At 42.7% G+C, this 13,936-nt stretch overlaps 1 protein-coding gene across 2 annotated transcripts in view; it reads right to left on the reverse strand.

Moving 5' to 3' along the window:
* Nucleotides 1-5,528: 5,528 nt before the first annotated feature.
* Nucleotides 5,529-13,936, reverse strand: part of LOC131684091 (fatty-acid amide hydrolase 2-B) — a 42,330-nt gene continuing 33,922 nt past the window's right edge. For both annotated transcript variants that reach the window (XM_058966646.1, XM_058966647.1), the window contains exons 2-3: nt 5,852-7,322; nt 5,529-5,787 (exon numbers count right to left, since the gene is read on the reverse strand). In XM_058966646.1, the coding sequence (XP_058822629.1) occupies nt 5,695-5,787; nt 5,852-7,322 (1,564 nt within the window). In that variant the 3' untranslated portion in view covers nt 5,529-5,694. The remainder of the gene's footprint in view (nt 5,788-5,851; nt 7,323-13,936) is intronic.

Consider the following 13,936-nt stretch of genomic DNA (forward strand, 5'->3'; position numbering starts at 1 on the left):
ATTTGATTTTACTGTCGAAAACGGAAATACAAACCACTTTCGAGCGAATCTCGCATTCGTCGTAAACAAGAATAAGGGTGTATAATTTCCTTTATTTCTAGTATCCTACATTTCACGGGGTTCGGTACAAAATTGCTGCATCAATTTCCGATCAGATAGAGGTATTATTTGGGTATTGCGATCCATTTTTTTTCTTTTTTTTTGGTTCAGTGTATTCCTACCGATTAGTTGTTTACAACTATTTTTACTTTTTGACGAGATTTGTGAAGTTTTTATCGTTGTTTGTCGTGTTAATCGACTCAGTATTTTGTTTTTAACATTGTTATTGTGCAGTGTGAAAGTGTCTCCTGTTTGCTTTTGTGTTGCGAAAAAATCAGCGAAGAACGTAATTGAGTGAACTTCTGTGACTTAACCACCAAACTTTCCACCGACCGCAGCGCCATCTATATTTCATTGTTCGCATTCTCAGATCGGCACGCATTATGGCAAGTGCATGTCATCACTGCGCGAAAACCGTCAAATCGGATGACGACTTTATTGAATGCATGGGTTTTTGCAAAAATGTGGTACATATGCAATGTGGGAAACAACTTAACAAGCCGTTTTTGAAAAAAACTTGCGGAAAACCCAAACTTATTTTGGATGTGCAATGAATGTGTCAAGCTGATGAAGTTTGCTCGCTTTCGCGACAACGTTTCTTCACTTGGATGTGTTATCGCTGCTATCGCTGGGAAAACGGATTACGTCTGTGCTGAGCTAAAGGCCGAGTTATCCAAAAATAACCAGCAAATTTCGCGCCTGGCTAGAAAGGTTTCAACAGCTACTCCAGACCACCTCAGAAACGTCGTTGCGAGGATGGCCCTGATCCGAGCAATATTCTTGTTGGTAGTCGAAAGCTAGTCGATAATAGCAACATTTTTACGGTTCCACCTCCCGCGCCGTTGCTCTGGATGTATCTTTCGCGCTTTCATCCTAGCGTTAGCAAAGAGACTGTCGAAAAAATGTCTAAAGAAGGACTAAATTGTAACGAGGAGATAAAGGTTATTCCGCTTGTTAAAAAAGGCATAGACGTCAGTACTTTGAACTTCATATCCTTCAAAGTTGGAGTTCACCCAAAGTACCGTGATGCAGCTCTTAATCCTGACACATGGCCGCAAGGCATACTGTTCAGGGAATTTGAAGACAGCCGTACCCAGAACATTTGGAGTCCGCCGACTGATTTTCCACCGCCTCCAGAAGAAGCATGTACCTCTCTAATGCAACCCGGCCCATCAATGATCCTGCAGAGGACTCCGCAACGATTGGCTATGCCACTATACCAAGCCACACCGCCCTTGTGAAGGAGTATCGATGCCGATTGCATACTGGGATGCAACGCAGTTGGTACTATGGAAGCCCTCGATCCCCCCGCTACAGTCGAGCCCTTGCCGCCAGCGTTCATCAGTCGTCCCGGTCCTGTATGTGTGGGTGGGGAAGGGGTCTTCCAAGCCGCCTTTCTCGGCAAGTATAATAAAAATTGTAACGATACAACGGTTGAACCGATTCACGCTTCTAGCTCATCGTACGAATCTCGCCGCAAGCTGCTACCACCCCGTTGCTGCTCTCCGCATTCCGCCATCGGGTTCCAACGCATACTGGGACGCACCGCAGTTGGCACTATGGAAGCCCTCGATCCCCCCGCCACAGTCGAGCACTTGCAGCCAGCGATCATCAGTCGTCCCGGTACTGTGTGTGGGATGGGTGAAAGGGTCTTCCAACCTGCCGCAAATGGCAAGTATACATCTGTTCCGAACACTTCAAGCGCTGATGTATTCTTCGCTTCCAGTTTTTTGCCTTTTGCTCCGACATCTTCTTATCAGATGCCAACCATTTCTCTCGACGACGACGATAGTCGTATTTTGGGGCGCGACGCAGTTGATTCGGGATGCCTCGAATCCCTCACCACAGTCGACCAGGCGACCGTGAACCGTTCCGATACTGTTCGTGAGATTGACGAAAGGATCTTCCTACACGGCAACATGGCTTCGCTCTCTGCTGTACCTGATCCGTCCTCCAACAACATCGAGGTTTACTACCAGAATGTTGGTGGCCTAAATTCATCAACGGACAGCTATTTGCTCGCGACCACGGGTTGCTGTTACGACGTTATCGCCTTGACCGAGACGTGGGTCGACAACCGTACTCTGTCTCGCCATGTCTTTGGTTCAACATTCGATGTCTACCGCTGTGACCGCAATGCCCTCAACAGCCACAAGACATCAGGCGGTGGTGTGCTTATCACCGTTCGCCGTGGTATAAAAGCCCGAGTGATCAACGATGACCGGTGGGCGAGCTCCGAGCAAGTGTGGATATCAGTGAAACTTGCCGATCGCAATCTGTTCCTGTGTGTTGTGTATTTTCCACCTGACAGAATTCGTGATTCCAGCCTGATCGATGTACATCTTTCCTCCGTTTCTTTTATCGCCTCGATCGCCGCCCCGTCTGATGATATCGTTATACTGGGCGACTTCAACTTACCTGGCTTGACGTGGTGCCAAGCAAGTAATGGTTTTCTACGATTGGATATCGAAAAATCTGCGCTTATTAACAATGCCAGTTGTATTTTGGACAACTACAGCAGCGCAACTCTTCGGCAAATTAATAATGTCACCAACGAGAATGGACGTACATTGGACCTCTGCTTTGTAAGTGCCCGGGACTGCGCTCCGTACTGCTGCACTGCACCGACTCCTTTAGTCAAGCAGGTGCGTCATCATCCCCCACTACATCTTGTATTCGCTGGTAACTTAGGAGTGAATTTTGAAGACGTCTCAAGCTCTATCGTCTACGATTTTAAAAACGCTGACTACGACAGCATCGTTAGCACGCTGTTGGATATAAACTGGGACGAAAATATTAACAATGACGACGCGAACGAAGCAGCGATGACGTTTTCTAGTATTCTTAACTACCTTATCGACCGCCATGTACCAAAACGAACAATTAGTACCGATGAACACCCTCCCTGGCAATCAACCGTCCTAAGACGTTTAAAATCTGCCAAACGAGCTGCATTTAAAAAATTCTCGAAGCATAAGACACTTGCATTACGAAATCACTACTTTCAACTCAACCACGAATACAAACAGCAAAGCAGACGTGCCTTTCTTAGACATCAGCGAAACGTCGAGCGTCAACTGAAATCCAAGCCCAAGTCGTTCTGGAAGTATGTTAACGAGCAGCGAAAAGAATCCGGTTTGCCATCTTGTATGTCGTTTAATGGAGTTTTAGGCACCGACACTAAGGAAATTTGCCAACTGTTATCCGACAAAATTTCAAGCGTTTTTTCCAACGAGCGCCTGCCACCACAACAAGTCGCTGCCGCCGCTAATTTAACTCCTTCTCTAGGACGAACCATCAACCGAATTTGTGTCGATAATGCTGCCATTCTTGCAGCAAATTCCAAACTGAAAGCATCTTGTTCCCCAGGTCCAGATGGTGTTCCCTCGATTTTTGTCAAAAAGTGCATCAGCGGGCTTCTTGAATCACTTCGGCGAGTCTTCGAGCTATCACTCACTACTGGTACATTCCCTTCCTGCTGGAAAGCAGCGCTCATGTTTCCAGTTCATAAAAAAGGAAACAAATCGAACGTTGACAATTATCGGGGAATCTCGTGTTTAAGTGCTGTATCAAAACTGTTCGAGCTGGTTGTGTTAGATCCTATTTTCTTTCACTGCAAACACTACATTGCAGATGACCAACACGGTTTCATGCCTAAACGATCGACAACGACAAACCTGCTCTCGTTCACAACATATGTAATGGATGGATTCGCTGACGGATTGCAAACCGATGCTATTTATATGGATCTATCTGCGGCCTTCGACAAAATCAACCATGATATCGCAATAGCGAAGCTGGACAAACTCGGCATTCATGGACAACTTCTGCGCTGGTTTCGTTCCTACCTCGATGGAAGGCAACTCCAAATCAGCATTAAGGACTGTCTATCTGCACCATTCTTCGCTACATCCGGCATACCACAAGGAAGCCATCTCGGTCCAGTAATATTCCTCCTCTACTTTAATGACGTCAATTTCACATTACAAGGACCCCGCCTTTCTTTCGCCGACGACATGAAAATTTTTCAACAAATACGGGATAAAACCGATGCCGAGCTTCTTCAGAGGGATCTGGACAGCTTTAGCACGTGGTGTGATCAAAACAGAATGGTTTTAAACCTGAGCAAATGCTCAATCGTTACGTTCACGCGGAAACGCCAACCGACTCAGTTTAACTACCATTTCTTCGGCTCGAGCATTCCACGACACTCTCACATCAAAGATCTCGGAGTCATCATGGATTCGGCATTAACATTCAAACTTGGGTTCATCTTCCGAATAGCGAAAAACTTCAGGGACGTATATTGTCTTAAATCGCTTTACTGCGCGTTGGTCCGCTCAACGTTAGAATATTGTTCAGCTGTTTGGAATCCGTACTACCAGAACGGGATTGACAGAATCGAGGCTGTCCAACGCAGGTTCATACGCTTCACCCTTCGTCATCTCCCATGGCGAAACAGATTTCAGCTGCCGAGCTATGAAAACCGTTGCCAGCTTATACACCTCGATACACTCAGCATTCGGAGGGACTGCTCTCGAGCCCTGTTCGTCTCGGACTTACTCTCTGCCAGAGTGGATTGCCCTACAATCCTCGGACGTCTGGATCTTCAAGCCCGCGTTCGAGCTCTACGTAATAACTTCCTTCTGCGAGTTCCATTCAGGAGAACCAACTATGGTTGCCAGAGCGCTGTAACCGGACTCCAACGAATTTTAAACAGTGTGGCGACGGCCTTTGACTTCAACCGGACGCGGAATGCTATAAAAGCGAAAATGTTGTCAATTTTAAAATGTAATTAGTTTAAGCAACCACCATTGGGGCCAAGGGGCTTGTTGGTGAAGGTAATAAACATAAACATTATTCTGGTAAACATTCAGCTACGTATACATTCGAAAATTGGGAAACCATTCTATCAAAAACAATTTTGAAACGGAACCACTGCATTGATACGTTAAAAGTAAATTCCTTCCATAAATCTTGTAGAATGGCTGCCATAATTCTTAAAACTCATTAGAAGTATATTTTGTCTCACCATAAATCTCCTATAGAGGACTATAGAGGCGGGGACTATAGAGGACACCTCAGTTTGCTTCGTAAAAGTTCTATAAGGCCAGTTTTACCAACATTACCAAAAGGAGGATTTTTTTCCCAGCTTTCCCAACAGTGTGGTAAAAATGCGAATAAACCGCCAAATTCCTTCTTTTGTGACCCTCATGGAACATGCACAGACCACACTGTGTATCTGATAATCAAATGGCCACGTGTCAGTACTGTGATGAATCTTCACGCTATTGAAAACCGTGCACGGAAAATCTCAAGAAAAAAACACCAACTTAACGAGAACAAACATCCGAGCCACACCGTTTGTTGATTAGTAGTTTATGCAACATTGGCAGATTATATCACACGGCAAAAATAATACTCACTCCTTGAAAAATATCCTCAAAAAACTTTAATTAATGGATTCAAATCAACTATCTAGAATATAGAAAAATATTAACAGTATCTCTTAGCCTATCATTCTGCCAGGGCTATCTATGGTTGAAGCTTATCACTAACACCTTAAAAGTCACTTCATGGTTTCCATAATCCATATTAAACCGACGGGGGTACCCAACCACCGTACTTTCGCTCCAACTCTTTGGCTACTGCTAAAATAAGATGATCCTGACCAGGACTAGACACTATCTGGAATGAAATGCACTTCATTAGAACTCCAAGAAAACAACTTATCATTAAAAATTAGTTTTACCTGCACAGCCATGGGCAGCTTGTTGCGGTCCATCCCAACCATGCAGGAAGCTGCCGGAAGACCGAGGGTGTTGAACACCATCATGTAGCTCGTGTCCACCAGTTTGTAGTAAATTTCAAAATGCCGATGGGCAGTGTTTGGGAACACTGGATAAATGAACACTCCGTTCGTCCCAAGCATGTCGATGAAATCCTTCCGAAGCAATTCAGTTTGCTCGTCCAGGAAGGCTAGCCTTGAACTGGGAATGTAGTTCTGGATGATATGCTGCATGGGGCCGATCGCCACCGAAGGAAGGTCGGAGTCAGAGCAACCACATAAATATTTGAATATTTCTTTGCCAAAGGTGGTGTTTGGTTGACCATCCTGCTGCAGAGTGTAGATCGTTTCAACATCCTTCATTCTCAGCATTTTACACATGGAAATGTCCAACGACCAAATCAGTCGTTTCAGATGAACCTTCTCGGCGTTGAAGTGATTCACCACGCTTGCAATGGCAGCCTGTATGTCCGGTTGAATTGGTTCGGTTAATCCGGTCGGACCATCATTTTCCATGTAGTAGTATTTAAGATCGGTTAGATTCACTGATGCATCTAAGGTGACGGCCGTTCCATCGGGGTCTCTCATGGCTCGCAGGAGAAGTGGAAGATCTTCTGCATATCGGCACATTGCACCTGGAGTGAAAAAATTACCCCACGTTTCATCCTCACACGATGGATGGTGACCGTAAGGGGACACAACGAATGGGGAAGGTTTGTGTCCGAATACACCAACAAATGCAGCTGGCAGTCGAGAAGACCCGGCTATGTCGGTCGTCACTCCCATCAGTGACGCTGCGGAACTAATTAGGGCGGCTTCACCACCCGATGATCCACCTACTGTTCGCCGTAAATCGTATGGATTTTTGGTGAGTCCAGTACATTTATTGTACGTTTCCCAACACATGCACAGCTCAGGAGTGTTGCTAACTAGCAGTATAATTCCTCCATTTTTCTTAATTTGTTGTACAACCGGTGCGTCTTGTTGAGCGATTCGTTTATTTTTCAGTTTTCTCCCACCAGAATTGCTCATGCCTTTAACTCCCAGACTTTCCTTGATAGTAACTGGAACTCCGAGAATGGGAGTCTCATTAGCCAACTGTTCTTCACTTTTCAAACCCTCAGCCACCTCCTGATCGATTCGCCTAGCATCCTCCAAAGCCTGCTCGAAACGTTCCTCCACAATGGCGTTCAAAAGCGGGTTAACCTGTCGACACCGTTCGATGTAAGCACTGACAACGGCTTCGCTTTTGATTTGACCGGTTCGAATTTTGGCGGCCAATGTTACGGCCGGAATTTGTAGCAACGGATTTTCAATGGGCGGAAGCTGTTTGTGTCGAATCCGCGCACTTACCACATACGAGTACGGGACGACGAACCAGCTGAACACGTGCATCGCCCCGCGCAGCAACCGTCGAATGGCCCAGCTCATTCTTCTGTGAACGATAAGAGAAAAGTTGAGGGTAAGATTGTGTTGGTGAGTTATGTTATTTAATTGGGTTAGATCGTTACTGCTAATTGACACCATCGTTGATGTGAATTTGAAATATAGGATAATACTTAGCAGAACTAGTATCAAAAAAGCAAACGTTCATAAAATCGAAATGAAAGCTTCCAGCTCATGTTTCATTTTTTTAATGTTTACATCTGTGACTAAGAAACAAAGAACAGGACGTGCAATTTGTTTGTAGTTTTATATTCTTTATGGCGAATACACGAGTAATCAAGGCTGCGAGTAATCAAGGACGGCCTGAACCTGAGAAGGCTGTGAACGTAACCCCTCATTGCTTACATGAGAACTCGGGTAACTTAAACTTTGAAAGAGCGAAATGGTGACCATATTGGTCGAATCGTTGCGTTGCGTTGTGACGATGATTTTGGCGGATTGCACACTGACTTCATCATGTTTGACTGCTGATTATCTAATAAGAGTTGCTTAGGAAATGGTAAGTAGGAATTCATACCAATTCGACCCATATTAAAACCTCAACAGCATGATAGCCATCATTGCCGGCCGCCCCCATCTTCATCGTTCACGGGGAAGGATAAAGGATAAGGTAGACAGGAATTGTTGATGCTCCACCTACTTAACGGAAGGACGACGATTCATCAGACTCTTCCATAGGTGTCGCGGAGTTGGTAGTTTGGAAGGGTATCAGGTCTAGGATTCGCTCCAAGCAAGCGATGCGACCTGTAAAGCATATTTTATTACGTAGTTGTTTAGTTAGTCTTCGAGTGCACGATCACTCGAAAAAGAGATCTTGTTTAGTTTTTGTTTTTTTTAAACTCTGGGCAGCCGGCTACCGAAAGTATACTATGTTCCCTAAACAAAAGTAATTTGAACTCCACTCGGCCGACCGTGGGAGTATTACCTAGAAAAGCTAATCTTATCTGCGTAATGGGCTGGATCACTATTTATTGCAACAGTATTTGGACAGAATTCGCTACTTCTTCTCTACGATATATTTATTGGCTTGAAAACTACCGAGTGACACATTATACAGGCTAGAGTGACAAGCTAGAGTGACACATTATACAGGCAAAAATAGCGCGAGATGTTATAAATCAAGGAAAGTATTTCTTATTTTCCATATCAGATTGTGGAATACAAGTATACGAGCGATAATAACGAACACTGAAGGGAAATATAAAGGATTGTTAACCTGATGCACGGGCTTGTTAGCAATAACGGAGCTTGAAATTAGGTTCATAAAACAGACGCGGCGAATTTTCAATACGTATTGACCCGTGATCATAGATGCTAGTCAGATTATTCGTATTGGGGCTAATTTCCGATCAACTATTCATTTTTACGGCAATGTTTTCTCGACTAGATCTGTTCGCACCCTCTCATTTTGCTACTATCGGCAGAAGGCGTCGCCGGTCTAAGGACCAAATGTCATCAATAGACTTAGACTCGCGTGGAGGCATGAGATAGGAAACTTGTGAGAATTTTGTTATCCCACCGTTTGACGTCCATGGTGACCATATTGGTCGAATCGCTCAAAAACAATAGGGATCTTTAGGGGTGTGCGGGTTAAGGCATATTCTGATGCAGATTAGTACCGTGAGTTAATATCTCAGTCCTTTTTCAATTTTTTGCCCGAAACTATTGAAAAAAACATTTTTTAGTTTGTTTCCTTTTAGGACAATAACACATCCAAACCCATGCGACTTGCACGACCCTATAGGTTGCCTTATCAGATCTACCATAGTTTGCAGATGAAACTTGGGATGGCAGGTTGCTAGCGGATTGACAAAGTACCAGATCATGCTGTGTGGGGTGCTGTCCCGGTTAACAATGAGGCGAACGAGATATTTGCAGATACGTCATTTAGTAGGACAACTGTCAGTTTGCTGGTTGAGTTCAATTTGGTTTTTTTAAATTTAAAAATCAGAATAATTAAGGTTTAAGAATGATATGAGTGTACTCGTAAGGACACCCGCTACCAAACATATGAAAAACTGGCACAATTTTTCCAAATTAAAGATCCCTATTAGACCATGAACCATGTGCTCCCCGAGCGTCGTCAATGCGATACCAATATCATCGATAAGTATCACAACCTAGTCTAGATCGCCGAGGATTATGTTCAGAAGCGCTGGAACGATTGATTTGCGTTGCACAGACCGAACTGAAGTGTCGAGTGAACTCTGACAATCCGAAAGAAGTAATTACGGGACTTTGGGAATATCTCTTCTGGAATCTGATGATAAGCGCGTATTAAACCCAAGGTCGTAAAGACGTGCTTACCTACAAAAGTGCTGAACAAATTATGTGTGTCACCAACCAATCCAACTCCAATATCAAGGCGAACTCGTCCTTTTCTGACTTCAATTTATCCGGATGCATTCTCCTCATGTTTGAAGCAGCTGGAATGCCATTTGTGATGCTGTGGTAACATCGTGCTGAAAATAACCCTGCAACGTTGCCGGGAACGTTACTTCACGGTACTCTGTTAGTAGTGTATGAAACAGGCGATTCAGGTTTACGGCGGTGAGGCTGTGGACGTCAACATTCATCACTTCGCCGAACGTATTGCTTTGTGTTAACATCAATCAGACTCCTGTTCTGCAAATCGACCAATAATCCGAAGTGTGTCAAAAATCAGCACTTATTATTGTAAGGCTGATATTGGTACGGTAACTCTCGGAGCGATAAGTCAATCTTTGTAGTCCGTGCAGTGTAACGCTTTAAAGAATAGTGCTAATCCGCTTTCTTATCTTGTGCGTTCTCCACCTCTTCGAGGTTGTGTTATTTATTTTTTTCTTTTGTGTGCGCACGTTAACCGTTGTTCGACCAACAGAGCAGTAGCAGTGTTTCGTTTCTTGTAAGCTGCCCGAATACTGTTATCCAAGATAAGTACCGCTATTATATAACATTCCCCATTTCTGTCTCTCTTTCCAACGTACACTGGGCAATATGCCCTGACAACGCCCCACCTTAAGTTCTACCCATCCTCCTCCACCGTGATCTTCCTCCACCGTGATGACATTGCTGGAAATGGGCCTTTTAGGAAGGAGTACAGTGTGTATGTACCAGCTAATTGGGTTGAAGTTTATGGGGTCGTTTCCGATTAAAGTTTGAATTGTAACGATCAGTTGACACATGGGGTTGGCTATTTTAAGGCCTCCATGTTTCAGCCAGTGAAGATACTGGATTGCAAAACGTTTACATTCAGCATCAGCTTGCAACTGATGCTGAATGTAAGCTGTAGCTGAATGTAGCTGACGGGAAGAGGATATATGAAAACTCAGACTATTATTGGGTGACCTTCGGCAGGATCTGCTCCACCTATCTACCTTCTTTTTGACAAGGTTTTGACAAATTGCTTATCGTCAGATACACAATTTGGCTTCCGCAAAAGCAAAGGGACAAATGATTGCCCTGCGTTGCTCTAAACAGAAATTCAAATGGCCTATACTAGCAAAGAGCAGATGGCATCAGTTTTCTTGGATATTAAGGGGACTTTTGATTCGGTTTCTATCAACAGTCTTTCTGGGCAGCTGCACCAGCATCACCCGGAACACAGCGGGGACCTTACCCAGGAGACCTGATCAGGCAGTACCAAACAACGATATAGTCGGTGTTGCTGTTTTACTCCAATACATGCCGCCAACAGTCCTTTTCTGCAACGTTTTGTATTTTGCAAAATCTACCTAAATCAAAAGCGATAATGTGGCACGGTGTGTTTGGTAGAACAATTTTTTTCGAAAAAAACTAAAATAACTTTTTATTTTAAAGTTTTTTTGTTTGAAACGTTTTTCAGTTAAACTGGTTCACATCTTTGTCCCTAGGGGACCATTCATAAATTACGTAACGCTTTTAGGGGGGGGGAGGGGGTACAACAAGTTGTGACATGTTGTGACATAGGGGGGAGGGGGAGTTAGCTAGATCGTTACGTAACATGTTTTCACCGAAGAAAAAAAAAATTTTTCTAGGAATTTGTTACGTAACAGGGGAGGGGGGGATGAAGAAATTTGTGACAATTTGTTACATGGGGGGAGGGGGGAGTCAATTTTGGGCAATTTTTGCGTTACGTAATTTATGAATGGTCCCTAGGTAGTATTTTAGATATTTATAATATGACCAAAAGTGAGAATCTGATGAACAATTTCATTGTGTACAACTTTGTAGAAAACTACATCGCGATCTAAAATTGCCAGAGAAAGCTATTGAATTTTTATCAAAGTTTCTAGATTCGCACGGGGCCTATTGGTTAAGAAGCTTTATTCCAAAAACATTTTTATTTGTAAAAAAAATGGATTGCCTTATTTTAACAGTGTGTTCAGAATAACCTGAATGCTAGCAAAATGCCACCTTTAAGCGTAAAAAACATAATTCCAGATTCCACCGTTTTATGCGCACCAATGATATTTTAGGAGCATGGAGATATAGAGAAGAGTAGATCAAATTTGAACGAAATTAAGACTTTTTTTTCTGTCACAGATATATTTGTTTCTTCTTTTTTTCTTCACTCATTTTGGAGTATGCTTGATGTAATCTTGAATCAACCTTTTTCCTCGTTAGCATCTTGGGGGATATATTTGGCCTAAATTTTACTTTATATTTGATCAAACTCGATTAGATATTCAGTCATTTGATTTATTTTCGATTGCAAATCCTGATTGATAGTTTAATGAAGGATAGAAAAATAATTTGATGAGATTTATGTTCAAGTTTGTTAACTTTTGAGAATCGCTGTACATTGAACAGAAATCGCAATAGTAAATGAGATATAAAGGTTTTGTCAATTGTACGAAGATAGCAATCTCAATATAAAAGTAGATATATAAAGTATCACCTTTACCCGAAAGACGTGTTGCTGTTAATGTGTTCAGATTCTGAACTGAACTGGCAACTCTGTCTTCTTGATATGTTGTCTTTGCTCTTATCCCATATTATGAGGGGAATCTTCAATAAATAGACTTGTATTACTTTGAGAATTTACTGAATGTATGGTCCAGCCTGATATTTTCTTGTTTGTTTTCTGTTGTGATCCGTGTACAACGAGTAATGATTCCGGAATTTCTTCTTAAAGGAAATTATGAAACATGTTTTTGTTCTTTTTTCAAAGATTATGTGTGTTCGATTTGGGAATAAAATTTGAGGACAAGCAAAAATCTGCATCTATAAATTATGATGAAATGAATCTACCCCAAAAGATAACAAACATGGATCCAAAACTCAAAGAGCTTTTTTACTTTTTCAATAATCTTTATTTTAATGTTGATAAAGACAAACAGGATTCTCAACCCAAAATTGCAATAAAATCTGTCGTTTATTACAATGACTCGAACTGTCTACTTTAGTTCATTCCAATATAAAGCTTTGAATTTAAGCCAATTGTATTTTACCAGGCAGGATAGGATCAGGAACAAGTGTCATTCTAGTTTACATTAGCTATCCCCTAGAGCGAGAAAAGAAATGAAAAAGGCATGATAAAATCTGTTACTACATTAATCAACATCTTGAAAAAATATAAGATTATCGAATAAATTTGGTCAATACCTTTCCACACCTCCTTGTTCATTGTTGATGACACTCCGCACTGGTTCACTTTTCGTCGAATTTGTAGATAGAAACTCGCGTGTGACTTTAAACTACGGACTTTATTGAACTGAACCTGCTTTATTAATATTTGCATGCACTGGTTTTATTGTACTTGACACGTTGATAATGTGGTAACGACTAAAATGTACATCCTATATCCCGTACTACCTAGCCTACGATCAGTGATCGGTGATAACGAGAGCAAGAGAGGATCGAGAGAATGATAAGCCGAAGCTATATTCACCACAGCACTCTGCGCTTGGTCTTCTGTGGCTGCTAGGTATCGCCTTAGTAGCTTTTAGATGATCATGTCGCGTCCCTAAACTACTCTTCTCTTTGTTGCTCCAACATCACCGGCCGCCTTGAAATGACCAGCAATTTCAACTGAACTATTTAGTACAGTAATAACTTGTCTTATGATCTAACAATGAGTGATTTTTGTATATCTAATTCTGCACAGTTCATACATAAATTTTAACGCTGTAAGTATTGTACCGCCTTAAATACGTGAACGTTGAGAACACGATCTTATCCGCAAAAATTTCATTTGAACGATGACGAGTCGGCGTTTGAACGATGACGATTAGACTGATATTTACTTCCTTCCTTGATGCTCAAATCATATTGGAACCTGTTGATGGTGGACTGTATGTGTAGTTGATGTTCTCATGAGACGATTCAGCTCAAGCCTCGGATGAGGCACCCAACGGACCATATCTCTGGAATCAGATGAGAGGCGATTTTTTACTCAATAATAAAATGAAACAAAACGACTTCCCTGAAGCGGTGGCTATGCGCCACCGCAGGCGCGCATTGCGCCGCTGACGTTGCGTTCAGCATATCCCATGCGAACGTTACACTAGGGTGATTCTGATGACAATAGATGGCCTCGTACTGCTTGTTCGTCCAATAGTTCTGAAGGTTTCTGAATAGCGTCTCCCGTTCGTCTCGTTCTTGAAGTGGTCCTATCAATAAATGAGAGTGTTGCTTTCTCAA

Source organism: Topomyia yanbarensis, chromosome 2 (assembly GCF_030247195.1).
Source record: "Topomyia yanbarensis strain Yona2022 chromosome 2, ASM3024719v1, whole genome shotgun sequence".
Classification (NCBI taxonomy): Eukaryota; Metazoa; Arthropoda; class Insecta; order Diptera; family Culicidae; genus Topomyia; species Topomyia yanbarensis.